The sequence below is a fragment of the Protopterus annectens genome, chromosome 9.part0, assembly GCF_019279795.1.
Source record: "Protopterus annectens isolate FY-2018-M chromosome 9.part0, PAN1.0, whole genome shotgun sequence".
Taxonomy (NCBI): Eukaryota; Metazoa; Chordata; order Ceratodontiformes; family Protopteridae; genus Protopterus; species Protopterus annectens.
The window spans coordinates 1,481,597,287-1,481,623,965 of record NC_056743.1 but is presented as its reverse complement, the minus strand read 5'-3'; the positions used below and the strand labels follow the sequence as shown (position 1 = coordinate 1,481,623,965).

Below are 26,679 nucleotides of genomic sequence, written 5' to 3'. Positions count from 1 at the left end.
GGTAAGCCTCCTTGAGATCCAAAGTTACCATCCAATGATCTTTGCCCAGCAGAGGTAAAAGCTGCTGCAACGTCAACATTTTGAACTTGGGAATGTCCAGATAAGTGTTGAGGATAGATAAATCCAAAATTGGTCTCCACGTGTTCCCCTTCTTTGGTACTAGGAACAGGCGAGAATAAAATCCTAGGCCCACTTCTGGCAGAGGGACCGGCTGTATGGCCCCTAGTTGGAGCAACAGAGAAACCTGTTTGTGAGCCTCTATTCTTTGTTGAGGAGGAACGCCTGGCATGCCTTTGAAAGGAGGCAAGGTATGGAAATAAAACCTGTAGCCATGGTGTATGATATCCAATACCCATCTGTCCTGGGTAATTAAACTCCAATTTTCTTTGAAAAGTGCCAACCTTCCTCCCAAAGGTGCTGCCAGACGAGTAGGCTCTGGCAGCTGAAAAGGTAGGTCATTGGGTCTGCTTACGAAAGGACTGACCCCTGCCCTCACCCGAAGCCTGTGCAGGAGAACTCCCTGTTCTAGGCCTGAAAGAGCCCTGAGCTCTGCCGCTACGACGTCTAGATCTACCCCTAGACTGGGGATCATAAGAAGGATACGTCCACCCCTTAGTAGGCCAATTTCTACTAAATTTTGGAGGCTGGACCTGCAAAAAATCTTTAACAGTCTGCATAGACTTAGCCTTGTCTTCCATTTTCTTTAAGACTGTCTCAACAGGAGGACCAAACAACACGTCAGATTGTAAAGGAGCATCTAAAATCCTTGTTTTAACATGTTCAGACAAATTCTGATCCCTCAGCCAGGCGTGCCTGCGAAGAACAGTCCCAGTGGCAGCCACCCTAGACGAGGCCTGTACAGCATCAAAACCACATTGCAAAGAATGCTTACCCACCTGTTCAGAAACATGTACTAAATCTTGCAACTCTTTACAATCAATACCTACTGCCAGAGCATCAACCTTAGACGTCAATAGTGAAAGGAGATAGTTTTGGTATTTCAACATGTGAAACTGGCAATTCAGAGCCCTCATAGCAAGAGTGGAAGAAGTATAAACTTTCTTTCCCCATCTATCCAAGGCCCTAGCCTCCTTGTCTGTAGGAACCGGATTCTTAACAGAAGCTTTAACACCCATAGGCCCCTGGCTAACAGTTTCTGCGTCTGCCCTAGGACTCTTAAAAAGATACTTATGAACTTCAGGCACCCTGTAATACCTATCCGGCTTAACAGGAGCAGGAGGCAAAGAATCAGGATTAAGAGAAGCCTCTGTAAAAACATCTTCCACTACATCCAAAACAGGAGGTATAGCCAAAGGCCTATGCTGGGGTAAAAACAGAAATTCCCTAAGCCTTTTCCTGAAATCAGAGAAGTCCTGACCTTCCCACTTAAAATGCTCTCTCATGGAATGAAGAGTTTCTGAAAAAGAAAAATCCTCAGGATGAGTAGCAGAAGGAGTAGAATCATCCACATCAGAATCAGAATAAGGAGAGTACTCCTGCAAGTCTTCAGCCGAAGACTCTGAAACATCTGAAGCTTGCTCAAAACCCCCCAGCTCAGGCTCCACCCTAGGTCTCTTAGCAGGAGGGGGCATAGAACCCCTAATCAAAGTAATCAAATCTTCTGCCATTTTAAGCATATGCTTCTTGGGCATAGTACCTGAAGAGCTAGGGGTAACACCAACTGAAGCTAAACCTGGCCTGCCCCCGGGAGAAGCCTTAGAAACAGAAGGAGAGGGCCTAGCCACCTTAGGAACCTGAGAAGCCCCCTCAGCCTGACTTGCCTCCCGAGAGGCCACATCTTGCAATAATAAGGTCTCACTCGGGGAACACAAAGAAATCTCCGGTGGAGCCACCGGCTCCACCGACACCTCTAAAGAACCGGCGTCCGGTACAGATGGTTCTTCTAGCCTAGGCTTAACTGCCTTGTCCTTGCGCTTCTTCGAGGAAGCGGGCGTCGGAGCATCCGACGGCATGTTATAATTGCACCGCTTCCCAAAGACTAACCTTGCACAATCCAACCTTCTCTTTATAGTGCGTTTATTAAATCTAGCACAAGAGCGACAGCCAACAACGTCGTGCTCAGGCCCTAAGCAAGGAATAAACAAAGTATGATAATCTCTATGCGGTATCTGTTTCCCACAAGAAACGCAATTATTAACTTTTTCTGACATCCGGTAAATGACTGAGGCAAGAAAAACTAAAATATTCCCAACGGGTACTTAGCCAACTTTGAACTCGGTCTGAAACTTCTAAATCGAAAAATCTCAGAACGCCAACCGGCACTTGCAATGCTGCTTCTGCATCAGACCATGCGGCAAAAAAGACTGAGGATATGACATCGGTCATGCGCATTTGTACCATGACGTCCTGACGTCAGTTAAATGCGCCCTGACCGACGTCAGCCTTATACTTTGATATTCGGGCCGACCGTGGACAGCGGACTACCCAAGTGTAAGGACTGCAGCAATGTGAGATGAAGAACATCTGAGGCAAGAAAAAACAAAAATATTCCCCAAAGGGGTACTTAGCCCAACTTGGTTTCGGTCTGAAACTCAGAATTCGAAAATTTCAGAACGCCGAACGGCACTCGCAACGCTGCTTCTGCATCGGACCATGCGGCAAAAAAGACTGAGGATATGACGTCGGTCATGCGCTTTTATACCCTGACGCTCTGATGTCAGTTCTGAGCGCCCATGACCGACGTCACCCTAATACTTTGGTATTCGGGCCGACCGAGGACAGCGGACTACCCATAAGTAAGGACTGCAGCAATGTGAGATGAAGAACATCTGCAGACAAAACGTTTCTCATACTCTCACAGCTGGTCAAAATACAAGCCTGAAACTTCAAATTCTGAAAATCAAAGTGGTAGAGGCATACACTTTTCCCCATGCTCACGAACAACCTTTCCATCCTTAGCAAAAAGTGTAGGACTGAAGTTAACTAAATGTTCAGCAGCAGTAGGATTAACTAAAGCTATAGCTGGTGGGTTAGGGTTTGGGAAGAATGTATAAAAACTAAGATTAGGAATTTCTACATCCTATCTTCATTTATAGGGGCAGCTGGCTATCAGGAAAACTAGAGACAGTGACATTCACATCCTCTAAAGCTGACAGAACTGGAGGAATAGGTAAATGTTTCATAGATTCCTTCTTTAACAGCTCATTGTATTTTGAAGCACTGAGAAATCTCACTGTTCTCCCAATGAACACGCTTGCACACTCTGGAAATAGTCTCATAAGAAAAACCTCACAGGGAGAAGAAACTAAGCTCTTTTCAGTCTGAATCAAATCTGAGAAATCCCTGTATCTGCCCCTTAATGTTTATGTCCAGTCATCTTCCTGTCCAGATTCAAAATCTCAAATCACTACAGGAAAAGAGGAATTATTTTTCTTTTACCAGAAACTAGTTTATAAATAGGATCAACGGCCTGAATTAAACCTCGAGTAAGGCCCAATAAATTCCTCCTGCCCAGAAAGATTTGAGAAGATACAGGTTTAGTTTTCTGTTTTTTTGAGAGGAAAATGGGGCCAACAGTTTTATTAATGGCAACAGCAGCTTCCCTAGAGATGGGCACAACATTCTAACAAAGCCATTATCAGGTGGGGGGCTGTTCCCCCCAGAGCCCCCCCAACTAAATATACCAACTCAGAGATCGCACTATAGTGAAGGAAAGGGCAACTCTGTGTAGCTGGCCAACTACTTCCTTGCCCTGTAACATTTATCAAATCACTTAGATGCCATTCGACCAATGTGTGTCGCTCTTTACGTGTCTGCACTGCACTGTCATCCTTCTAATACAGACCCGGACAAACAGTCTGTTCCATGGTCAAGCCAAAAATGGTGCCTCTACTTGGAGAAAACAAGTAGCAAAGCCCATGATAATCTTGCAGTCTTTTAATGTCAATTTTCACAGAAACAGCAAGAAAGCACTTCCTAGCATGTCCCAAAAAGTAAAAATTTCTCCACTGAAAAAAAACTTTTTTTTTTTTTTTTTTTTTTAAATATTTCAACCAACTTCTGAATTGGGGGGGGGGGGGTTTGCTCTCAGTTTTGAAGTACAATAAATACGGTCCCTATGACAGTCTGCTAAAAACACAAACTCCTACATTTAAAAACCCTTTTCTATTCAGAATTTTGTTTTTTTTTAAATGGAAAGTGGTTTCCCCAAAGGGAAATTTTTTCCACCCGGCAAATGTGTAACATCATAAACCCACTGTTGGTCCTCCAAAGCCTCAGAGAAATGCACACTTTTAGTCAGGAAGGCTCTGAAGGGCTTGGTGCCCACACTTTTAATGAGCTCCACTTCAGTTGACTAGTGTGGAAGGTGCCCTGAACCTTTGGAAGCTAGCCTGCTGTTACAACCTTGTCAGGATAGAGCCCAGACAGCCAATGATACTGTAGCAGTAATCAACTTGATGGAATATTCTACAGGAAGAGCTCCTTGATTAGCCATTATGGCAAGTACCACAATACAGCTGCACTACCTTTATTCAGGAAAGCAAAATGCAACATCAACATGCAGCTTAACTGGTGGAGAGCTGCAGAATCCTCTACAGCGCAGCAATGCAACTGAAAAATCAGATCCAAGCCATTAAGGCATGTAAAGTATCACTGTACAATAGTAAATATTCAACTGCTCAAGGGATCCAAAAGTAGAAGCAGCCCTAGAAGAAAAGCCCTGATGGCTTCCAATTCTAAACCCATTTTCACATTGCTTGCTGGACAGATGCAACAATCCTTACAAAAGGAAAACGCTTCAAGACAGTTTACGCATCTGACATGTTCATCTTGAAGCAGTACCTTTGCCCCAAACATTGTCTGTACAAAAACAGATTAATTCAGCCAATCGCACAAAATGTGGGAAAGAGAAAACTTGCCTGGTCCACACTAAGAGCCAGAGAACACAAACAAAGCAACTGATCTAAAATGCAAGGATACCTTGGAAAACAAACCTGAAAGATAAAAAATAACCAATTTGGCAACTGAATGGATGAGAAAGTCCTACTTTCATGAGACAGGTCACATACCCGTGAATGCATGCATGCCCAGATGCCAAAAAAATGAAAAAAAAAATAAATAAAAAAGACAGAGGGAGTTGATCCTTAACCTCTGCAGAAGGCCTCCAAAGTCAGATCAGAGCATTACTGTCTTTTCAAAGAAAAATGTACCTTATATTACGCTTACTGTAAATGCTTAAAGGACGTAAGGGATTACACATTTCAGTTGTAACCCAAGCCATACGGTTAGTTTTCCTATTAGCAAACAAACTTCTAAGCAGTTATCCAGACTTACCTTAAAATGCGTTTAAAACGAGAGGCCCAGAAAAGGTACAACAAAAGGAAAAATAGAAATTGAACAAATTTTCATAAACCCCACCAATTAGCTCTATTTAATTTCACATAACACTACTAGTAACAACCTGTCTTCATTTGGCAGCCCTTCCTTAGACAGCATATCTAGACGTTGGTTTATTTTCGCTATGATTGAGTCCGATGGTTCTTCTGACTTGCGCATTGTTGCACTATTGGGAAAGGGTCCACTGTTATTGGGCATATTGGTTTGTGTCACAGGGGGTGCTGGTGGATCCCAAGAAGCGGCTGACCCTGCTGGTGTAGGAGCCTCCCAGTTAGGTGGAGGTGGTGGAGGGCCAGTTCCAGGTGGTCCATCCCAGTTGGAAGTTGTTCCATAATTGTAACTGGAAGCATGTCCTGTATTTTCTGTGTTGTAGCTGGAAGCTGTGCCATAGTTATAAGTTGCAGAAGCTGAGCCACCAGTATTTTCAGTGTTGTAATAATCATATCCCTCGTAACCTGAAACAGAAAAAGGGCACATTTGTAGGCAACAAAATTAACAATGGGATAATGTTTAGCTGTATAGGTTCAAACCAAATCCATTCTACCTAATTTTAAATATATTCTGCAAGTGTCCCTACAGACAACTGAAAACACCTTTAACCACAATTTAAATAATTTTTAAACTTATACCTTCTAGTGCACACGAGTATGCTTCATCTCACCCTCAAAGGGCATTCACTCAAAATTCTGCTTTCATCTATGCATAACCAAAGGCAACCGACAAGCTAAGTCGAAGTGAATACACACTGCACCTTTATTCAGGACAAATGACAAACACGCCGCAGTAGTCTAGTTAAGCGCTTTCATCCAAATCAGGACGACTTCAGAACTCATCTGTGCATAACAGCACCATCTAAAGGGTTGGGTATAGGGACAACATGTAAATGCTAACCCTCCTACTCACCCTTCCACATCTTAAAAGCCAATCCATAAGACTTAAAAGCACAAATGCAAAGCCATTCCAGTGCTCACTGCTAAACTACTGCAAACTACCAAGGTGTGAGAAGTGCACAATATAAGTAAAACTACTTACTCAAACAAGTAGGGATTAAATATGACAACCTCCAAAGGGGCATCACAGTCTCATGCACTTGAGCAGGAAGTTGCGAAAGTGCCATCATGGCTCACAGCAGGACAGTCACGTCATCTACAATCTCCTATACATCTTCTCTCAGGGTACTCCTCTACTCTTAAACTTTGTATGAGGGGGTCGAAATGGGACCACTAAGGGTCAGCTGACAAGGCTGACTGCAGTAAAAGACTTAATTTTTTTCTCTCTCCTTCAGTTACACAGAAGGTGCTCCCAGGATTATGCATAACAGAATAGCAGTGCTACTAATAGCCTAAGCAAAGTAATTCCACTCTATTTAAACCTTAGACAAATGGATGGGTAAAACCAGATTCACTCCAGTTTAACACCCTATTCCCTCCTGGATAGGGAAAACACGTAAAATGTCCTAACATATTCTTGTTCATCCTACTTCTAAGATTTTTCATATGCGAAATACAAACACTAAAACTACTTGTAAGGCTAGGCTTCTGAACATAAATGGTTTGGGGATTTGAGAGCATTCACCAATGCACTAATTTGATGTTTATGGGCTTCCTTTTGAAATGATCACAAAGGACTTGTACTTTTGACTTCCTTGGATACAGCCACCAAGGCAAAGTCTGAGGCATCCACAGTCACAAATGAACTGAGTGCAGTAGGGGAAAACGAACAGGACTCAGACACAAATGGTCTCTCCACCAATGAACTTCCTTTGAGAAAATTCAGTACAGAATTTGGAAAAAGAGGGTATTGAATAAAGATGGATTCGAGAAAGCACCAGCATTTCTCGTGTTATCTGGCTGCAGGAATCATAAGAATTTACAAGTCACGTATCATAAGATATAATGCACTGAATTCACCGTTTATGTCAAGAGTATGAAGAGAAAAAAAGGTAATTTCTTTGTATATGATATTTTTCTCCTGAGGAGGCAGGAATACCACCTTTAAAATGTGTCCAACAAGCACCCTAGAAAAATTATCAGAGAGGAATGAATTTTCCAAACCGAGTTGAAAACCTAGCTTGTGAAATAAATTTTGACAAAGTAGAGACTTCTGAGAGTCGTGAAGACAGTCTGCAATCATAAAGCAATCATACAAGTAAGGAAAATAAGGAGGTCTTGTAATGTGCAAAAAGCAATAACTGGTGCAAGACACTTTGTGAAAGCCCCTGTTGCTGTGGACAAGCCAAAGGGTAAACAGAGCTAAAAACATGAAGCAGAAAATTCTTGAAAAGCGACTGACGTTTCTGTGAATGGGTACATGGTGCTGAGTAAATAACTTTTCTAAATCTCCATGTCATGGTTTTAAAGACAGGACCAAGTTAGGTCTCCATGCTCCTCCTTGAGTACCAGAAATATTCTTAAATGGAATCCTTCACCTTTTTATTTTTTGGTACAATTTCCGCTATGCTCTGGGCAAGCATGTCAGCAATGACAGGAGGGAACAGTGGGTTTGGCTTTGAGAACGGGACAGAATTCTTAAGGACGGGGGGGGGGGGTTCCCACTGCCATCGTATTACATCCACATCTTGAATGATTATTAGTACCCAAGAATCTGTTGTAACCTGGTGCTTTGTAGAGATTCTTTGCAAGATTCATAAGAGTGCCAGGGTGGGGAGACAGGATGGTAAAGAAGGGGTGGAATTTATTCTTTTTTTGTAACTTTGCCTGGGCCTAAGGAGCTCCCTTTTTCACCCCTCTTAGATCTGCCCTGCAACTGTTGATAAAGGTTGCTTTCCAGATTGAACGGTTTTCTACAAAATCTCTTCAGTCCAGGAATATTTTGTATAGTCTGGTACAGGGGACTGAAAATTTTCCTGTACTCCTTGCATCATTTTCCCTCTTTCATCAAATCTCATTGCAACTCCCAAATATGAAGTACCAAACAACTTCCCTATCAAGAGATGCATTAATTTCAGATTGGACAAAGTAAACTGTTTGCAACCATGTAAACAGACATGGCTGTAGCTGTCTTATGCACCCCCTCATGGCAGAGCAGTGTGTCTACTTTTAAGAGCTGTTGCAAGAACCTTCCTACAACTTATACCATAAACAAAGATTTAAAGCAAGTGCTAGTCTTAGCAGCAATAAACTGGAGCTCATTTCTATACCAGGATTCTGAACTGGCAGTACTGCAGCCCAAGACCTTGCATTGGGGAAGGTGTTCTTTTCTTCCAACAGTAGCTACCATTTAAGCATGACCAGTGAAGTTGCTACAGCTTAACACCATCAGCAATATCATGTTAACATCTTAAAGGATTGTTTGGTAACCACAGCAAATGAGAAAAGCACAGATGTTTTAGAAACTAGGTGGATCAGTAATACCCTTTTTTCATGTCCACAAAAGATGTGAAAAGGAATTTATACATACAAGCCTAAAAATGAGTCTTTTTCCTACCTATAGCAGAGAAAATTCCTCCACAAGTGAAACAAAATATTTTCTTCAGTTTCAGTCTAAACCAAAAATAACTCTATACAAAATACAGCTCAGAATCTGAATAGATCCTTCAGCCAAGACTCATTCAAAAAGAAACAGTCTGAAGCAATTAAAATCTCCTCTCGTTTCCTTGGATATAGAGAAAGAGGAAATAGTGGTGTTAACTTTGGTCTTTCTCCCAGGAGTTTAAGTGGAAGTCTCTACAAGATATTTCATGTCCACACAAACACTACACAATTTATATAAAAATGACAAGTCTGACAGAAAGGAGAAATCTTCAACAGGGGACTTAACTGCACAATTTCTCACTACTAGCAGACTGCCAAGCCACTGAAGATGCATTAGAGTCATTGCTAGCTTCGACAGTAAAAGTTCTGAATTCCGCCAATTCTACTTTTATATCAGCATGCTTTTGTGCCCCCCTCAGACGAAGAGGCACATGGAAGACATCTGAAGCTTTGGATACTGGCAAGTTGTCAGATACTTGCCAGGATACATCCTCATATGGTTTTGGGTGCAACAGTGACCTAGCAATCACTGGATCTTTGTCATGAAGCTTGGACAACACAGACGAAGAAAAATGTGCTAATACTGTCAAGCATCTTTGTGGCTGTGATTCCACTCCTACATAAAGGTTGAGAAAGAGCTCTTAACAGTCTTTCTTCTCCTAGGCAGGGACAGTTGACCCTTCTCTGTCTCAAAATACAGAAAGAAGTTGGTGGACTTGAGCTCCAAGCTAGACTTTGGAAGGCAGAAAGTTGTGAAGCCAAAATGTAAGGAGAATTACTTGCTCATTTACTGTACTGAAGAGCCTTGTGTGAGGCAGTTGCCCAAACAATAAATATAGATGCCTGATCCTAAGGGAAGCAAGCACCACTGCCAGACAAAGTAAACACAAGTCTCTCTAGAATATGCTAGTAAATTCCTTAGGAGGAGATAGTCATAGATGCTATAAAGTACACACTTACCTTATTGCATCATGAAAGTCACTGTCATGGCATCCTATAATCAAGGTACATGGCCTAGGAAGTGGGGACATAACTGAGCATTAAGCACTCAGTATGAACTCACTCCTTTTGTAACATCAATTCAATTGAAAAGATGGACTAAAATTGAAGATCCATTTTCAAGAATTACAACCAGGCCATTTACTAAATAAAACTACTGTTAAGTGCTGCCATCTATGAACAGCACATAAGGCACAGTTATGGTTACTTGCTACAGCAATAAGACTCCAATTAGCTAATAGTATAACATTGCCATTGAATGCAGACAATATTTATAGGTTACTAACAAGTTGGTGAAATGGCTTAATTTTATTCAAGGTAAAAGTGTTAAACATTTCCCCTTCATCTTTAAGCAACGAGTCCCAAATGGTCCTGAAGTAACTATAAAAGTACTTTAAATATAAATTGTTACAAGTGTTGCATGGATGACAAAAAAATGCCCTTTGCTCTATATATATGCAGAGTGTGCTATTCTGCTTTGATACATCATGAATAAGGAAGATGTTTATCGAGACTACAGTGTAATGAGACTGCTAGTCATTCTGATAATGTCAAGAAAACTTACATGGTGTACAAAAGCCCTCTGTGCAGCTCAGGCACTGACAACTAACTAGGTTTTCCCAGTCAGTAGACCATGAAGAATGTCTCTCTCACTATCGAAACAAAAGACTGTAATGTTTCGACTTCCAAAACAGCTGTACATTTAATGACTTAATTCTAGCTCTCCCAGTGTGAAAAGAGAAGCTTAGCAGAAAAAGCTAGTGGGTTTACATTTCTGGGTAAATTTCAGTAACTGGCTAGAAAGTGCACTGCCTGGATGCCAGGGACAAAATACAGAGGACCAGAAGGCAAGTTGCTACAAAAGGTAAGGAAAAAACAGACTGAAAAGTACTGCAGCTGCTCCATCCAACAACACTGCAAGCTCCAGACATGACTTCCAGTAACCTACAGGAAAGTACAAGACCACTGCATACATACCATGATTAAAATAAAACACCGACTGAGTAAATCAATTCAAAGAAAAGGCTGGAAAAAATGGAAGAAACTTTAAACATATATTCAGATGAGGTGACAACTGCAAAAATCAGAGGTTGAAATGAAGAAAGGGCTGGCTGAATATGACACTGTTCAAGAAAAGGGTTCAAAAAGTAATAGAATTAGAGGACAGAGCAAATAGGAAAAATAGGAATTTATGTACTTACCATAACTTGGCATCTGTGTTGTCTAATTTCATTCTTCCTCATTGATGGGTCCTAGTATCGGGTTTGTATCATCTTGCAGAAAGATGTGTTCAGAGAATGTGTCTTCATCGGCAAATAAACGGCGAACGCTTAAATCAGCCAAAGGCCACATCAGTGACTATTTTCCCAGGAGAAACAAATGCTTGGCAATCAATCGGGGATTTGCCATTTTCCCCACTGTAGTGTGAGCTCGGAGGCGGTATAATTAGTTACGGGAGTGTGGGGGGCAAAGTCCCCCACTTTGTAGGGTTCAAAGATTTAGTAGGCCAAGCGTCCCCCCCCCTTGGAAAAAAAGTCGCTGATGTGGTCTTTTGTTGATTTCAGCGTTCACTGTTTAATTGCCGATAATGTGTTCGCTGAACAGGTCTTTCTGCAAGATAATATAGACTCCCAAGGATCAAACATCAGATACGACCTAGCCGCTTCATAAGACCACGATCAGAGTCTCGGGCTCTCTTCCACAATGCCTCACATCTGCCCCAACTCCTCAGATAAGAGTTTGCAGCTCTATAAATGGTTTATCGTAGAGGATTACATCTATTTATATACATGCATATACACTTGGATGGAAATACAATGAAAAATGGCCATAATCTGGAGCTCAAACAAACTCTTGGGTTCCTAATTCCTGTAGCTCTCTCCAAGCAGATTAGGCTGGGGGATGGATGGGTGGGATGTGAGAAGGAATTAAACTGGACAACACAGACTCCAAGTTACGGTAAGTACATAAAGTACAGTTTTGTACCTACCATAAATGTAGATGTCCGAGAGGAATGCATCTGCAGTCATTACAAATGGGTTGTCCTGTCGTCAGGCAGCCCTTCGGTCGGCCGGATTCCAAAGTCTGGGTTCGGCTGGTGTCGCACTTCACCCGACGTCATTGCGGCAGTTTTCGGGTATAAAGGCATCAGCCGATGCCATTTTCCTCAGTGTTTCTTGCCCCAGATGCCAGGTGCCCTCTTGGTAGGCTAAATTTGGATAAATGCCAAAGTTTCCAAATAGTAGAGAGCAAACGCACAAAATAAACATGTATGTACATATATACAAACAAATACACCATAATAGATCCCCCCCAAGCTAGCTGAAGATTGGTAAGTACCCTAGGAGTACCTCAGAGGGGAAGGAGGGTGGGTAATCCCGACTGCAGATGCATTCCTCTCTGACATCTACATTTATGGTAGGTACAAAACTGTACTATGCCCTTCAAGGATGCATCTGCAGTCATTACAAATGGGTAGAATACCATAGCTAAACTAGGGGAGGAGGAAATGAGAATAGATTATGGTGTAGTCAGGATCCCTTGCAAAACAGCAGTGGCAAAGCCAGCACGGGATCTAGAATATAGAGGTAAGTTATAATGCTTGGCAAATGTATGCACTGAGGTCCAAGTAGCAGCCTCTATAATGTCCTTGGTAGCCACCTCGTAAGAAAGCTGTGGTAGTGGCTGTGGCCCTTGTGGAGTGAGGCCTGATGTTTTCTGGAGTTTTCTTTCCATGGTAGGAGTAACAAAGTCTAATGCAATTTCCTATCCATTTGGAGATTGTCTGTTTAGAAATTGGTTTCCCTTCTTTTCCTGTTGCGTAAGCTACCAGAAGCTGGTCAGTTCTTCTATTGTTTTTTGTCCTGTCCAGGTAGTAGCGTAATTGCCTGTGTACATCCAAGGTATGTAAAAGCTTTTCTCCCCTGTTCTGTGGATTGGGGAAGAATGTAGGAAGGTGGATAGCCTGATTTAAAGAGACTCTGGATACCACCTTAGGCATAAATGTAGGATTTGTTCTCATGGACACTATCTTGATGGAAGATCAGGAAGGGTTGTACTGCCATTAATGCTTGTAGTTCAGAGACCCTTCTTGCTGAAGTTACTGCCAGCAGGAAGGCAGTCTTCCAGGATAAATATTGCAAGTCTGCTGTAGCTGCTGGCTCGAAAGGAGGCAGAGTCAGTTTTTCTAGCACAAAGTTCAAGTCCCATGCTGGCAATGGAGGTTTCCTGGGAGGTTTTACATTTTTAATTCCCCTCAGAAACTGTCTGAGCAGAGGATGCGAGAAGACAGGAGGATCCAAGCTGTATTCTGCTGAAATAGCTGATGCATGTATCTTGATGGAGGAATAGGACAGGCCTGTGTGGTAGAGCTCAGCCAAGTACTCCAGGATGTTGGCTATGTTCACCAGTGTCACATCTTGCCCTTTTGCAGCGCTCCAGATGAGATATCTTTTCCATTTTGCTGCATAATTCTTTCTTGTTGAAGGTCTACGAGCCTCCAGGATTATGTCCTTAACCCTTTGGGATAAATTTGTGCTAATTTCTGTCATGTAATGTTCCAGGCAGTTAGTTGCAGAGTTTTTAGGCTTGGATGCAGAATGTTGTAGTTGTTCTGTGTCAACAGTAATGGGATCAGTGGTAGTTTCCATATTTTTTCCCTGGACATGCTCCTCAGTAGTGGGTACCAATGTTGCCTTGGCCAGTCTGGGGCTATTAGAATGATCCTCGGACGTTCCTCTTTGATCTTGAGAAGCACTTTGTGCATCAAAGGAAGTGGAGGGAATGCGTATGCTGTCATGCTTTTCCAACTGAAGGATAGGGAGTCCACCTTCCAAGCAAGTGGGTGGTAAGTCCTTGTGCAGAATTTCTTTAACTGGTGATTGCATGGGGATGCAAACAAGTCTATTTGTGGCAATCCCCATTTCCCTGTGATGGCTTTGAAGATGTCCGGATGCAGCATCCATTCGTGGGCATCTGTTATAGTTCTGCTTAATATGTCTGCTAGAATGTTTTCCTTCCCTGGAACATAAATTGCCTGTAACTGAAGGTTGTAACCCAAAGCCACATCCCATAGGTCTAGTGCCAGCCGGCATAGGGGGTATGAGTGTGTGCCTCCCTGTTTGTTGATGTACCACATAACTGTGGTGTTGTCTGTCCTTAACAGCTGGCCTTCGTGGAGAAGAGGTCTGAATGCCTGGATTGCCAATTTTACTGCCATCATTTCTTTTAGATTTATGTGCAGATGCAGTTGGTCTTGAGTCCATAGGCCTTGAATGCACTTGTCCATCATGTGTGCCCCCCAACCGAGGTCTGAGGCATCTGTCGTGATAGTTTGTCTTGGATGACTTTTGCTGAAGGGCAGTCCTGTGTTTGATTGACAGGCCTGTGCCCACCATAAGAACTGTTTCAGGCATGGGATCATTGGAATTTTGGTTTCCAGGCTGTGCTTGTGCTGAGACCACCAATTCTTTAGGTACCACTGTAGCTTTCTCATATGAAGCCTGGCATGAGGGACCAGAATTATGCAGGATGCCATGAAGCCTAGAGCTTGTAACACTTTTCTTGCAGTTAGATGGCTCTGCTTTGTTAATGCCAAAAAGTAGAGAGGAAGTTGTTCTTTTCTGCGGTTAGAAATGCCATTTGTTTGGATGTGTCCAGTTCTGCACCCAGAAAGGTTATTATTTGGGATGGAATCAGCCTTGACTTTTTTGAATTGACTGTGTATCCCAGGGCTTGAAGCAGGTAGATGACTCTTTGTAAGTCTTCTGTTAATTTGTTTTTGTTGTCCGCTTGTATCAGGCAGTCGTCCAGGTAGGGATAGATTTGAATCCCCTGAAGTCTGCAATGAGCGATTACTGATGCCAGGCATTTCGTGAACACTCTGGGCGCAGTAGATAAGCCAAAGGGCAATGCTGAGAATTGATAATGCTCTGATCCTGCAAGAAATCTGAGGTATTTTCTGCAAATTGGTCTTATGGGGATGTGCAGGTATGCCTCCTTGAGATCTAGAGTTACCAGCCAAGACTCCTTGCCCAGCATGGGAAGAAGTTGCTGTAGAGTCAGCATTTTTAATTTTGGAACAATGAGGAATGTGTTTAGAGCGGACAGATCTAGAATAGGCCTCCATTTGTTTTCTTTTCTTGGTACCAGGAAGAGCCTGGAGTAAAATCCCTTCCCTTGCTCTATAGATGGTACCTTTTCCACAGCTCTCATTCGTAATAATTGAGATATTTGTTTTAGAGCTTCTGCCCTTTGAGTAGGTGGTAGGTTTGGCATTCCTCTCTTTCCTGGTAGAGTATGGAAATGGAACCTGTAACCTTGGTCTATAGTTTGCAAAATCCATTTTTCTCTTGTAATGCAGTGCCAGTTTCTTGAAAATAAGGTTAGCTTTCCGCCTAAGGGTGCTTCTAGTTGTTCCCTGGTAGGCGGTGTCACCGCCAAGTCACTGTGATTGAGTTGTTGTAGTGGTGGTGGCTGCGTCCGTGCCTCGTTGGTTGTTACCCTGCCACTGGCGACCCCTGTAGGCACCTCTGGTTTGGTTTCTGCCTCTAGAGCGCCTATTCCTGCCTCTTTGTGCCTTAGAGGACTCCGGAAAGGACCAATTCTTGGAGGGCCAATTCCTGCTAAACCTTGGAGGTTGAACTTGTAAGAAATCTTTTACGGTTTGCACAGATTTTGCTTTCTCTTCCATCTTTTTGAGAACCTGTTGTGCGGGGGCACCAAATAAATTGACCTTGTCCATAGGTGCATCCAAAAGCTTAGATTTGATATGGTCTGGTAATGCCTGCTCTTTCAACCATGCATGCCTCCTGATAACTGTGCCCGTCATGGCTGATCTAAAGGAAGCCTCCAGTGCATCATAGCCACATTTTAAAGAATGGTTACTAACCTGCTGAATGTTATGTAACATTTCTTGAACATACTTTTTATCTAAAGATTCTTCAGAGGACAGCTTTTTAGTCAACTGGTCAAGCATAAACTCTTGATATTGAATCATATGGAATTGGCAATTCAAAGCTCTAGCTGACAAAGTAGCAGAGGTGTAAACTTTTTTACCCCATCTCTAAGGACCTGGAATCCCTTTCAGAGGGAGGGGGTTTTTAGAAGAAGTAGCTGCTACAGCTTTAGGGCCCTGGGAGATAGTCTCTGGATCTGCAAAGGGGCCTTATATAAGTGGTGATGAGTGTCCGGGACCCTGTAGTACCTATCTGGTTTAGCAGGAGCCGGAGGTAAAGTATCAGGAGAAGTGCAAGCATCATTAAATGCATCACCAACAACAGATAGAACTGGAGGAATAGCTAAAGGCCTATGCTGTGGTAAGTGTAGAAAGGTCCTAAGCCTTTTTCTTGAGTCTGAGAAATCTTGGCCCTGCCACTGGAATTGTTCCCTCATAGCATGCAAGGTTTCCCCAAAGGAAAATTCCTCAGGAGGAGAGGCTGAAGGGATGGACTCCTCAGCATCGGAATCTTCGTAAGGAGAATAAGAAGCCTCAGGAGGATCAGAATGTTCTGAATCATCAGAAGAATCATCTGTGGCTACTGGCTCAGGGGGCTCTGCTCTAAGCCTCTTTTCTGGAGGAGGGAGAGGCCCTGTCTGGATGAGGCTGGGATCCACGGATTAAAGTGATGAGATCCTGTGCCAAAGAAAGCATATGGGAGCTGGTGCTGGGCCTGTGAGGGGGGGGGCTTGGCAGGCACTGGCTTGGAAGTTTTGGCTGCTTTAGCCCTGGCAAAGGCCTTAATAGACATAGCTGGAGGAGGCCTAGCAGCTCCACGTGCAGGAGTAGAAATATCTAGTGGAATGGTGTCTGATAAATCCTGTGAAATCGCAACAGAAGGCTGGATTTCAGAAGCCGTTTCTACCAGAATGGAAGAGGCCTAGGTAGAAGGCAAGTTGTCGGTTGAAGAAAGAACCGCTTGCTCGGTTTCGGCCGAAACAGAGACACTCGCGGATTGCTTGGCCGTGGTTTCAGCCGAAACCGCGGACCGCGAGTGTCGGTCCTTTTCTTTGCGTTTTTTAGTTATTTGCGTAGTCGGAGGATCCGACGGCATAATGTAGGCAAAATCGGAGCAGAAAATCTGTTCAGCAAAGTCCGAGCGACGTCTGAGCGTCCGCCGGTTAAAAGAAGCACAGGCTAGACAAGCTGCTACGTCGTGGTCTGGGCCTAAACAATGTATACAATAGGAGTGGAAATCTTTATGAGGTATTTGTTTCCCACAAGATAAACAGTTATTAACTTTCTCTGACATCGGCTGAGGCAAGAAAGAGTCCCCAACGGGGTACTTAGCTTTATAGAAGTCTTCGAAGTAGTATTCGGTAGAAGTAATCTCTGGATCTGACCGACCGGCACTTGCGAACAGCTTCTGCTTCGGGCGCCACGCAGCAAGAAAGACTGGGGAAAATGGCGTCGGCTGATGCCTTTATACCCGAAAACTGCCGCAATGACGTCGGGTGAAGTGCGACACCAGCCGAAGCCGGACCCAGACTTTGGAATCCGGCCGACCGAAGGGCTGCCTGACGACAGGACAACCCATTTGTAATGACTGCAGATGCATCCTTGAAGGACATCTTCCAAATCTGATATCCATTTCATTCTTCCTCATTAATGGGTCAGAGTCCCCAGCAACACACTTCCTTGGGTGGCACTTATGAAAGGATATGCCAAAGCACAGTGGAGCCAAAGGATGCTCTACTCCTTCATACAATATCGCACTTATAGGGAGGCACACAGTTAAGAGGTTTGGACCTAGTTGCTGCAGCAGAAATTTCATCAACAGAAGTTAAAGAAAAAGCAGATGAAGTGGAAACAGACCTAGTTGAGTGTGCTTTTGGAGGGTGAGGTAGTTGCATTGCATTTCTACCATTTACCCATTAAAAGCCATCAGTAATACATTTCAACAGTGTGATCTTTGACAATGCATGGCCTAAATGATTGGATGAAAAGGATGTAAAAGTACAGTTTTGTACCTACCATAAATGTAGATGTTCAAGTGTTCACACTGCTGCAGTCATCACACTTGGGTTATCCTGCCGTCAGGCGGTCCCGCAGTCGGCCTGAGCTCCAAAGTCTTGGTCCGGCGTCTGTTGCTGTCGCTTCCTCCCTGACGTCAGTGCACAAGGGGTATACAAGAGGCATCTGACGCCATTTTCTTCAGGTTTTTCTTGCCCTACATGTCAGGTGCCCCCAGTAGGTAGGCAATACATATTGCTATATAAAAATATACATGTAAAAATAAAACAATACTTTCAGTCACAAGCAAATACACCAGGGGTAGTATAGGATATAAAGGTATGGATAAGTTCAGCTAGTTCAGAGGGGATGGAGGGAGGGTAACCTGGACTGCAGCAGGGTGAACACTAACATCTACATTTATGGTAGGTACAAAACTGTACTATGTTCATCGTGTTACCCCTGCTGCAGTCATCACACTTGGGTTGAATCCCAAAGCTAAGGATGGGTGGTGGAGTTAAACAGGGTTAGAAGAAGCCAGTAGGACCTGCAAAACTGCAGTGGCAAAGCCAGCTCTAGTCTTAGAATATAGAAGTAAGTGATAGTGCTTGGTGAAGGTGTGCACTGAACTCCAAGTTGCAGCTTCCAGAATATCCTTGGTTGGCACCCCCCTGAGGAAGGCTGCTGATGTAACTGTAGCCCTGGTGGAGTGGGGCCTAATGCTAGCAGGTACCCGTTTCCCATGATGCGTGTAGCAGAAACGTATGCAATGTCCTACCATTTTGAAATGGTCTGTTTTGAGATAGCTTTTCCTTGTGATCCTGCAGCATAGGCTACAAAGCTGGTCAGAGTTTCTGAAAGCCTTAGTTTTATCCAAGTAGTAACGTAGTGGTCTGTGAATGTCCAGAGAGTGCAGGAGTCTTTCTCTTTTGTCCTGTGGATTTGGAAAAAAGGTGGGCAAATGAATGGTTTGGTTTAGGGCCACACTGGATACCATCTTTGGCATAAAGGAAGGGTTAGTTCGCAGAGAGACTCTGTCTTGATGAAAAATGAGGAAAGGCTCCACTGTCATTAGTGCCTGTAGCTCTGAGACTCTTCTAGCTGAAGTTATTGCTAGCAGCAGGGCAGTTTTCCATGAAAGAAACTTTAAATCAGCTGAGAAAGCTGGTTCAAAGGGCGGCAGTGTAAGTTTTTCCATAACAAAGTTGAGATCTCAAGTAGGTGTTGGTGCTCTCCTGGGCGGTCTTATGTTCTTAGCCCCTCTGAGGTACTGTCTTAGGAGTGGATGTGAAAATAGAGGAGGATCCGTGTTGTAATGAGCTGAAATTGCTGTGGCGTGGATATTAATAGATGAAAGGAAAGTCCTTTGCACAACATCTCAGTTAAATATTGTAGAATCTGAGGAATGTTTGGATCAAGGGGATTTAGGCCTTTAGCCTGATTCCAGGCGCAAAATCTTTCCCATTTGTCTGAATAGGTTTTCCTGGTGCTGGGCCTCCTGGCCTCCAGAATGACATCCATAACACCTTTGTATAGAGGTGTTGGTGGATTGCTTAGGTAATCTGCCATGCAGCCAGGTTTAAAGTCTTGAGCTGGCTGTGTAGAATTTGTCTCACTGGGTGAGCAGGTGAGGAATTTGTGGTAAAATCCATGGTGGGCCGTTGGCCATGTTCTTTAGAATTGGATTCCAGTGCTGGCGTGGCCAGTCTGGTGCAATGAGTATCATTTGTGGCCTCTCTAATCTGACTTTCAGCAGCACCTTTGCTAGAAGAGGCAGTGGAGGAAAGGCATACACTGTTAATGTTTTCCAACTGAATGAGAGGGCGTCCACTTTCCAAGCTTGTGGGTGGAATGTCAGTGTACAAAATTTTTGAAATTGGTAGTTTTGGGGGTTGGCAAACAGATCTATGTCTGGGCATCCCCATTTTTGAGTTATCATTGCAAATACTTATGGAACCAGTTTCCACTCGTGGGGATCCATGATGTTTCTTGCTTGGCCGTCTGCCAATGTGTTTTTCTTTCCTGGCAGGAATTGTGCTTGTAGTTTAACTTGGTAAGACAGTGCTGTGTTCCACAAGGTCATTTCTTGCCTGCATAGAGGGTAGGAATGTGTGCCACCTTGCTTGTTGATGTACCACATTACTGTGGTATTGTCAGTCTTTATTATTTGTCCTGGGTGTAAGAGGTCCTTGAAAGCTGTTAGGGCATTCTGTACTGCTAGCATTTCCTTTTAATTGATATGCAGATGCCTTCGATCTGTAGTCCATTTGCCCTGAATGCACTGCCCTGCCATGTGTGCACCCCAGGCATAGTCCGATGCATCTGTTGTCGTAGTTTGCCTGGCTGTGGGTAATGTGAAAGGCTGACCCTTGTTGAGATGACATGCCTGTGCCCACCATAGAAACTCCTGCTGAAGGCAGGGAATGAGTGGTATCATTGTTTCCAAGCTGTGGCTGTGCTGAGTCCATACGCTTTTCAGGTACCATTGTAATTTCCTCATATGCAGTTTTGCAAATGGTATTAGTAGTATGCAAGATCCCATGAATCCCAAGGCCTGCAGAATTTTTCTTGCAGGGAGTTGGGTCTTTGTTGCCATTATTTTGAAGTATTGAGTCAGCTGTTGTTGCTTGTCTGGTGTGAGAAGCCATCTGGGCCGTTTTATTCAAGCTGGCACCCAGGAATATTATGTTTTGTGAGGGCACTAGTTTGGATTTCTTTTCGTTTACTGTGTACCCTAGGCAACTTAGAAGGTGTTTGACAAATGCCAGATGTTTTAAAAGAATGTCCTTGCTTTCTGCTTGAATAAGGCAGTCGTCCAGGTATGGGTATATTTGAATTCCTCTGTCTACAGTATGCAATAACTGGTGCCAGGCATTTTGTGAAGACCTTGGGTGCACGTAGATAAGCCAAAGGGCAGTGCAGAGAATTGATAGTGGGTTGAACCTGCAATGAAGCGGAGGTATCTTCTGCAATTTTGTCTGATAGGGACATGCAGGTATGCCTCCTTGAGATCCAACGTTACTAGTCAAGCCTTCTTGCCCAGCATGGGAAGAAGCTGCTATAGTGTTAGCATCCTGAATTTTGGTACTTGCAGATAGGTGTTCAGAATTGAAAGACCCAGAACGGGTCTCCATGCTTTGTCCTTTCTGGGGACTAGAGAGTCTTGAGTAAAATCCTTGTCCTTGCTCCTGTGTAGGTTACCTGTTGAATGGCTCTCATGTCCATGAGAGCTGTAATTTGTTTTTGTGCCTCTGCCCATTGATTTGGTGGCAGGTTTGGCATTCCTTTTATCCTTGGCAAGGTATGAAAGTGGAATCTGTATCCTTGTGAGACAATGTTTAGGACCCATTTGTCTTTTGTGATGATTGGGCCAGTTGTCTGCAAAAAGTGCTAATTTTCCTCCCAAGGGAGCTGCCAAGAGATTTGCTTGGTAGTTGGAGGGTTGAGTGATTATGTTTGTCTTCTGCTAGCTTGGGGCTTGTCTTCACCTCCTTTCTGGGTTGTGGCACCCCATTGGCGAGGTTTGCAAGGGCCTTTTGACTGACCTCTGCCCCTTGGGCATCTGTATTTGCCCCTCTGTGGTCTGTCAGAAGCTGGAAAGGACCAGTTTTTTGTTGGCCAATTTCTGCTGAAACGAGGGGGTTGTACCTGTAAAAAATCCTTGACCATTTGCATAGACTTTGCCTTATCCTCCATTTTCTTTAAAACCTCTTCTGCTTTGACACCAAATAAGACATCCTGCTGTAAAGGTGCATCCAATAATTTTGCTTTAACATGATCAGGTAAGGTTTGTTCTTTTAACCAAGCATGTCTGCGTATGACAGACCCTGTAACAGCCGCTCTACAGGAAGCTTCCAATGAATCAAATCCACATTGTAAAGTATGTTTGCCCACCTGTTCAGCTGCATGCAACAGATCCTGCATTTCTATGAATTCAGCCTGTTCAGAATATGTGCTCAGTTTTTGTTTTAATTGAGACATTAGGAATTGCTGACATTTCAGCATGTGAAACTGGCAATTTAATGCTCTCATAGCCAGAGTAGCTGAGGTGTATATCTTCTTTCCCCATCTATCTAAAGCTCTGGAATCCCTTTCAGAGGGTACAGGATTTTTAGCCATAGAAGCTTTAGCCCCTTTGGGACCCTGGGAAATTGTTTCTGGGTCAGCCAGAGGGCTTTTATAAAAGAATTTGTGCGTCTTCGGTACTCTGCATTATCTGTCTGGTTTGGCTGGAGCAGGACGTAGGCAGTCTGGATTTAGACTAGACTCTAAAGTAAACATCATCCACAATACCTAAAACTGAAGGGATAGCAAGTGGTCTGTGCTGGGGTAGTAAAAGAAACTCTCGGAGCCTTTTCTTAGAATCAGAGTAGTCCTGGCCTTCCCAGTGGAAATGTTCCCTCATGGTATGTAAAGTTTCCCCAAAGGAGTAGTCTTCAGTGGGAGATGCTGAGGGAAAAGAGTCTTCAGCATCAGAATCTTCATAAGGGGGAAAAGCGTAATCCTGTTCCTCAGAAGAATCTGAGGAAATAGAAACCTGGTCAGAGGAAGCATAGTCCTCCTCTTATCTTGGCCTTTTATCAGGAGGGGGATGGGAACCCCTGATTAGGAAAATCAAATCTTCAGCCATCTTAAGCATCTGTTTCTTAGGCATGGGGCCTTGAACAGGAGACTGATGTAGTCTTTTTTGGTTTTAATGGAGTTTTTAGCTTAGCATAAGACTTAATGGTGAGTGTAGTCTGTCTGAAGACCCCTTCTGAAACTGAAGGCGTTTCTACTGCACCGGGATCACCTTCTGCTCCAGTGTCAGAAGGGCCTATTGTAGATGGTTGCGATGGCCTAATGCACTCCGCTTGAGAATCCAAAGCTGTCTGGGGTTCCATTTCCACGGTCGTCAGGGGCTGCATAGGCGCCTCACTGAAAACCGGAGAACCGGCGACAGGCCCAGCAGAGGCCTCTGAGTCTGGCTTGGTTCTAGGCTGCCTGTCATTATCCTTGCGTTTTTTATGCATGCCGGTCGGCTGCACCGACGGCATGATATAATTAAATTTCCTACCAAAGTAATGTCGTGCAAAGTCAAAACGGCATTTGATAGTTCGTTTATTAAACCTAGCACAAAACAGACAACCTGTGACGTCGTGGTCTGGGCCTAAGCAAGGAATACAATAAGAATGGAAGTCCTTATGAGGTATTTGCTTCCCACAAGAAATGCAATTGTTAACTTTTTCTGACATCGGACTGAGGCAAGAAAAGGTTCCCCAATGGGGTACTTAGCTTTACTGAAGACTTCGGACTGAAATTCGATTTGAAAATCTCAGGTGTCGGCCGACCGGCGAACTGCTTCTGCTTCGGGCACCACGAGGCAAGAAAGACTGAAGAAAATGGCGTTGGATGCCTCTTGTATACCCCTGGCGCACTGACGTCTGGGAGGAAGCAACAGCAACTGATGCTGGACCAAGACTTTGGAACTCTGGCCGACTGCAGGACCGCCTGACGGCAGGATAACCGGATGAACATCCCCTGATCAAGGTAATTAAAACCTCAGCCATTTTGTTCATCTGTTTTTTAGGCATAGGGGCCTGAGCACATGGCTCATGCGTCGTTTTTTTAGACATAGAAGTTATTTTTGTTGCTGGCGTCGATTTAATATAAAAATATTGAGGCCTGAAAACACCCTCAGAAGCCGGTACCGGCTCATCGGCTCTGGACCCATCCAAGGAAGAGACATCCCCGCGGGTTCAACACATGGAGAATCTCGTGGAATACCGGACTCAGAATGGGTCTCGGTAGAGGCCTGCGACTCAAAAGTAGCGGGTATCAGGGGCTGTGAAAGCACCTCACTGAGTACCGGCGACTGGCTTACAAGTTTCGTCGGTTATGGACCTAGACGTTCTGTCTTTTTCCTTGCGTTTTTTGTGAACTCCGGTAGTCGCATTGCTAACAGACATTTCAGGATAGTTAAATCTTGAACCAAAATATTCAGAAGCAAAAATATACAGACGCTTAGTGAGTTGGTTAAATCTAGCACAAATCCAACAGCAAGGCACGTTGCGATAAGGGCCTAGACAAGGAATACAGTACAAATGAAAATCCTTATGGGGTATTTGCTTCCCACAAGTAATGCAATTATTAACTTTTACTGACCTCGGTAAGGAGCAAGAAAACGTTTCCCCAACGGGGTACTTCGCTTTAGTTTGAAGACTTCGGTTCTGAAACTCTAATACGAAAATTTCAGGAGTCGGCTGACCGGCACTTGCGAACTGCTTCTGCTCAAGGCACCGTGCGGCAAGAAAGACTGAATAAAATGGCGTCAGCTGCATGTTTTATACCCCTGACAACCTGATGTCATGGAAGAGGAGACAGCATCCGACTGAGGACCCAAGATTGTTATTCAGGCCGACTGAGGGCAACCTGCCAGCAGATTACCCAAATGTAATGACTAACAGTGAAATACGAAGAACATCCAAGTGTTAACAGTAGGGATTGTAGACTAGGATGCTGATGTTCTGATGGGTGAGAAATTGGATCCTGACTGGGAATCAGTATCCATGGGGGATATTTGGTGCGAGACCATAGGAAAGGGAACCATACCTGATGAGGCCAGAAGGGTGCAATGAGGATCAGAGCGCTCTTCAACCTCTTCTGTAGAACTTTCTGGATCAATGGAATGGGGGTGGGGGATAAGATATAGGAGACCAGGAGGCTAACTGTGGAATAGGGCATACCTCAGTCACTCCCAGACTGGGGGGATCAGAGCAAAATACTTGCTGTACTTGTTTAGAGGAGAAGCCAACAGGCTGCAGCAAGGTTGGCGCCACTGGCTGAAAATCTGGTTTGCTACTGATTGAGGGACCACTCGTGCAGGTTCAAAATGGATCTGCCTAGTTTGTCTGCCAGTATGCTGGCTTCCCCATGAATGTGCACTGCAAGGAGAAAGCAGTTTGAAAAGATTAGCCATTCCCACACACTCATGGTTTCTCTGCACAAGGGGGTATAAAGGGCCCCCCTCCTGTTTGATGTATCATACTACTGACATTGTCTGTATACATTGCTATCATCCCCAGAGAGGCAGTCATGGAAGGTTTGCAATATCAGAACTGCTCTCACCTTTTTATGGCACTGACATGCAACTTGGTCTCTGTTGGGGACCACTTGCCTTGGACCAACCTTCCTTGATGATGCCTCCCTATCCCAACAGGAAAGCATCTGTGATCACTGCGGTTGTGGGAAGGCGAAGAGAGAATGGCCTGGAGAGGAGGTCTGCAAATTGGGGTTACTTTGATGGGGACAAATAATGGATGGAACAGGAAGGACCACTGAACCACAAGGGTTCGCTGACATACTTGCATGAAAATCCTCGCTACAGGTACCAAGAGTATTGCTGCTGACAGAACCTAGTGCTCTCAGAATCAGTCTTGCTGGAGGATCTGGCAAACCCAGAAGGATTTGTACCTGTTGTCTCAGGGAAATTATCCTTTGTTGAGTTAATGCTGCTATCTGGGTAATTATGTTCAATTGCATTCCTATGAATTCCGAACTCTGCACAGGATTTATTATTAACTTTGCCATATTTACTGTGATACCCAAAAGGTTGAAGATCTGTAGTAGATATTGTGCGGCTCCAAAGATGTTTTGTTGGTGCAGTGAGGAGCCAATCGTCCAGATATGGGAGCACCTCGAATCATTGCATTCTTCAAGGGAGCTACCACCACTGCCACGCATTTGGTAAACACCCTGGGGGGCTGCAGTAAGACCAAAGGGCAGGGCTCTGAACTGATGAATGGCTCTCGGCTGAAAGTGCAGCTGTCTCCTGCACCCCTTGTCTATTTTGATATGCTAGTATGCGTCCTTGAGGTCCACAGAGCACATCCATTCGTCTTTGCGAAGAAACTGAAAAATGGATCAGACTGTAACCATCTGGAACCTTGACTTCTTGACGTACAGGTTTAGTTTGCTTAGATCCAAGATCGGTCACAGGTCCCCTGTCTAACACCAAAAAGCATGAAGTTCCGGATACATTCCTTGTTGCTTGAACAGGACCTTTTGGATGACTTGTTTTTCTAGAAATTTTTGAACTTCATGGATGGCAAACTCCCTCCAACTGGGTGGCACTGCAGGTAGTCTCCTCCTGGGACTTGGCGGTGGGAGGAAAAGAGAAAATAGTAACCTCAGGAAATTACATTTAGCACCCAGTGGTTGTTAAATTTGTCCAGGCATGTAGGTGCAGTAAGAGACTCCCCCCCCGACTGCCTCCAGAAGGGCAGTCAGGCAATGCTTCAGGAGTGCTGATAGGGCTCATCACAGAAGGATTCGCTGAAGCCCTGATTTTCCAGCCCACCCTTTGTCTCTCAGGCAGCATCCATTATTAAGTCTTCTTCCTCTGCCTCTGGAGGAGAAATCTTCTTGAGGATCCTGGAAAGGACTTCTTGATTTTTTAACCGAAGTTTCTTGGCACCTTACTGGCTCCTTGAAAAGGACCTCTGCGAGGTAAAAAAGTTGATCCCTACCACAGACTATGTCTTTTCCACCTCTGTTCACTGCAGGTAGGCGTCTCCATGACAGATGGTCCAAAAAGAGGAGAACCATCAAAGGGGGCATTGGTGAAAGATGCCTTAAGGGTTTCGTAAACCTGCACGACCATCCAGACGTGTCTCCTGATGGCTATGCCTGTTCAAGCTGCTCAAGAAGTGGCCTCTGCAATGTTAGAGATTAACCTCATCGAGGAATTGGAGGAGAGAGAGAGAGGCCGAGAGAGGGGCCAACTGGTGAAATAGCTTCTTGAGGTAATCCTCCAACATCTCTGTAAAGGAGTTGGCAAGTTTTTACCAAGTCCCACTGTAGCTGGGTAAAATGTGCCAGGTAGTTTACTACTCTCAG

The 26,679-nt window shown here is 44.1% G+C and overlaps 1 protein-coding gene across 1 annotated transcript in view; it reads right to left on the bottom strand.

The window, feature by feature from the left end:
* The window catches only part of AKAP8 (A-kinase anchoring protein 8), a 1,438,733-nt gene that overhangs the window by 1,160,802 nt on the left and 251,252 nt on the right, over positions 1-26,679 (bottom strand). Inside the window, exon 2 of the mRNA XM_044084424.1 lies at positions 5,423-5,813. Coding sequence (XP_043940359.1) covers positions 5,423-5,813 — 391 coding nt within the window. The remainder of the gene's footprint in view (positions 1-5,422; positions 5,814-26,679) is intronic.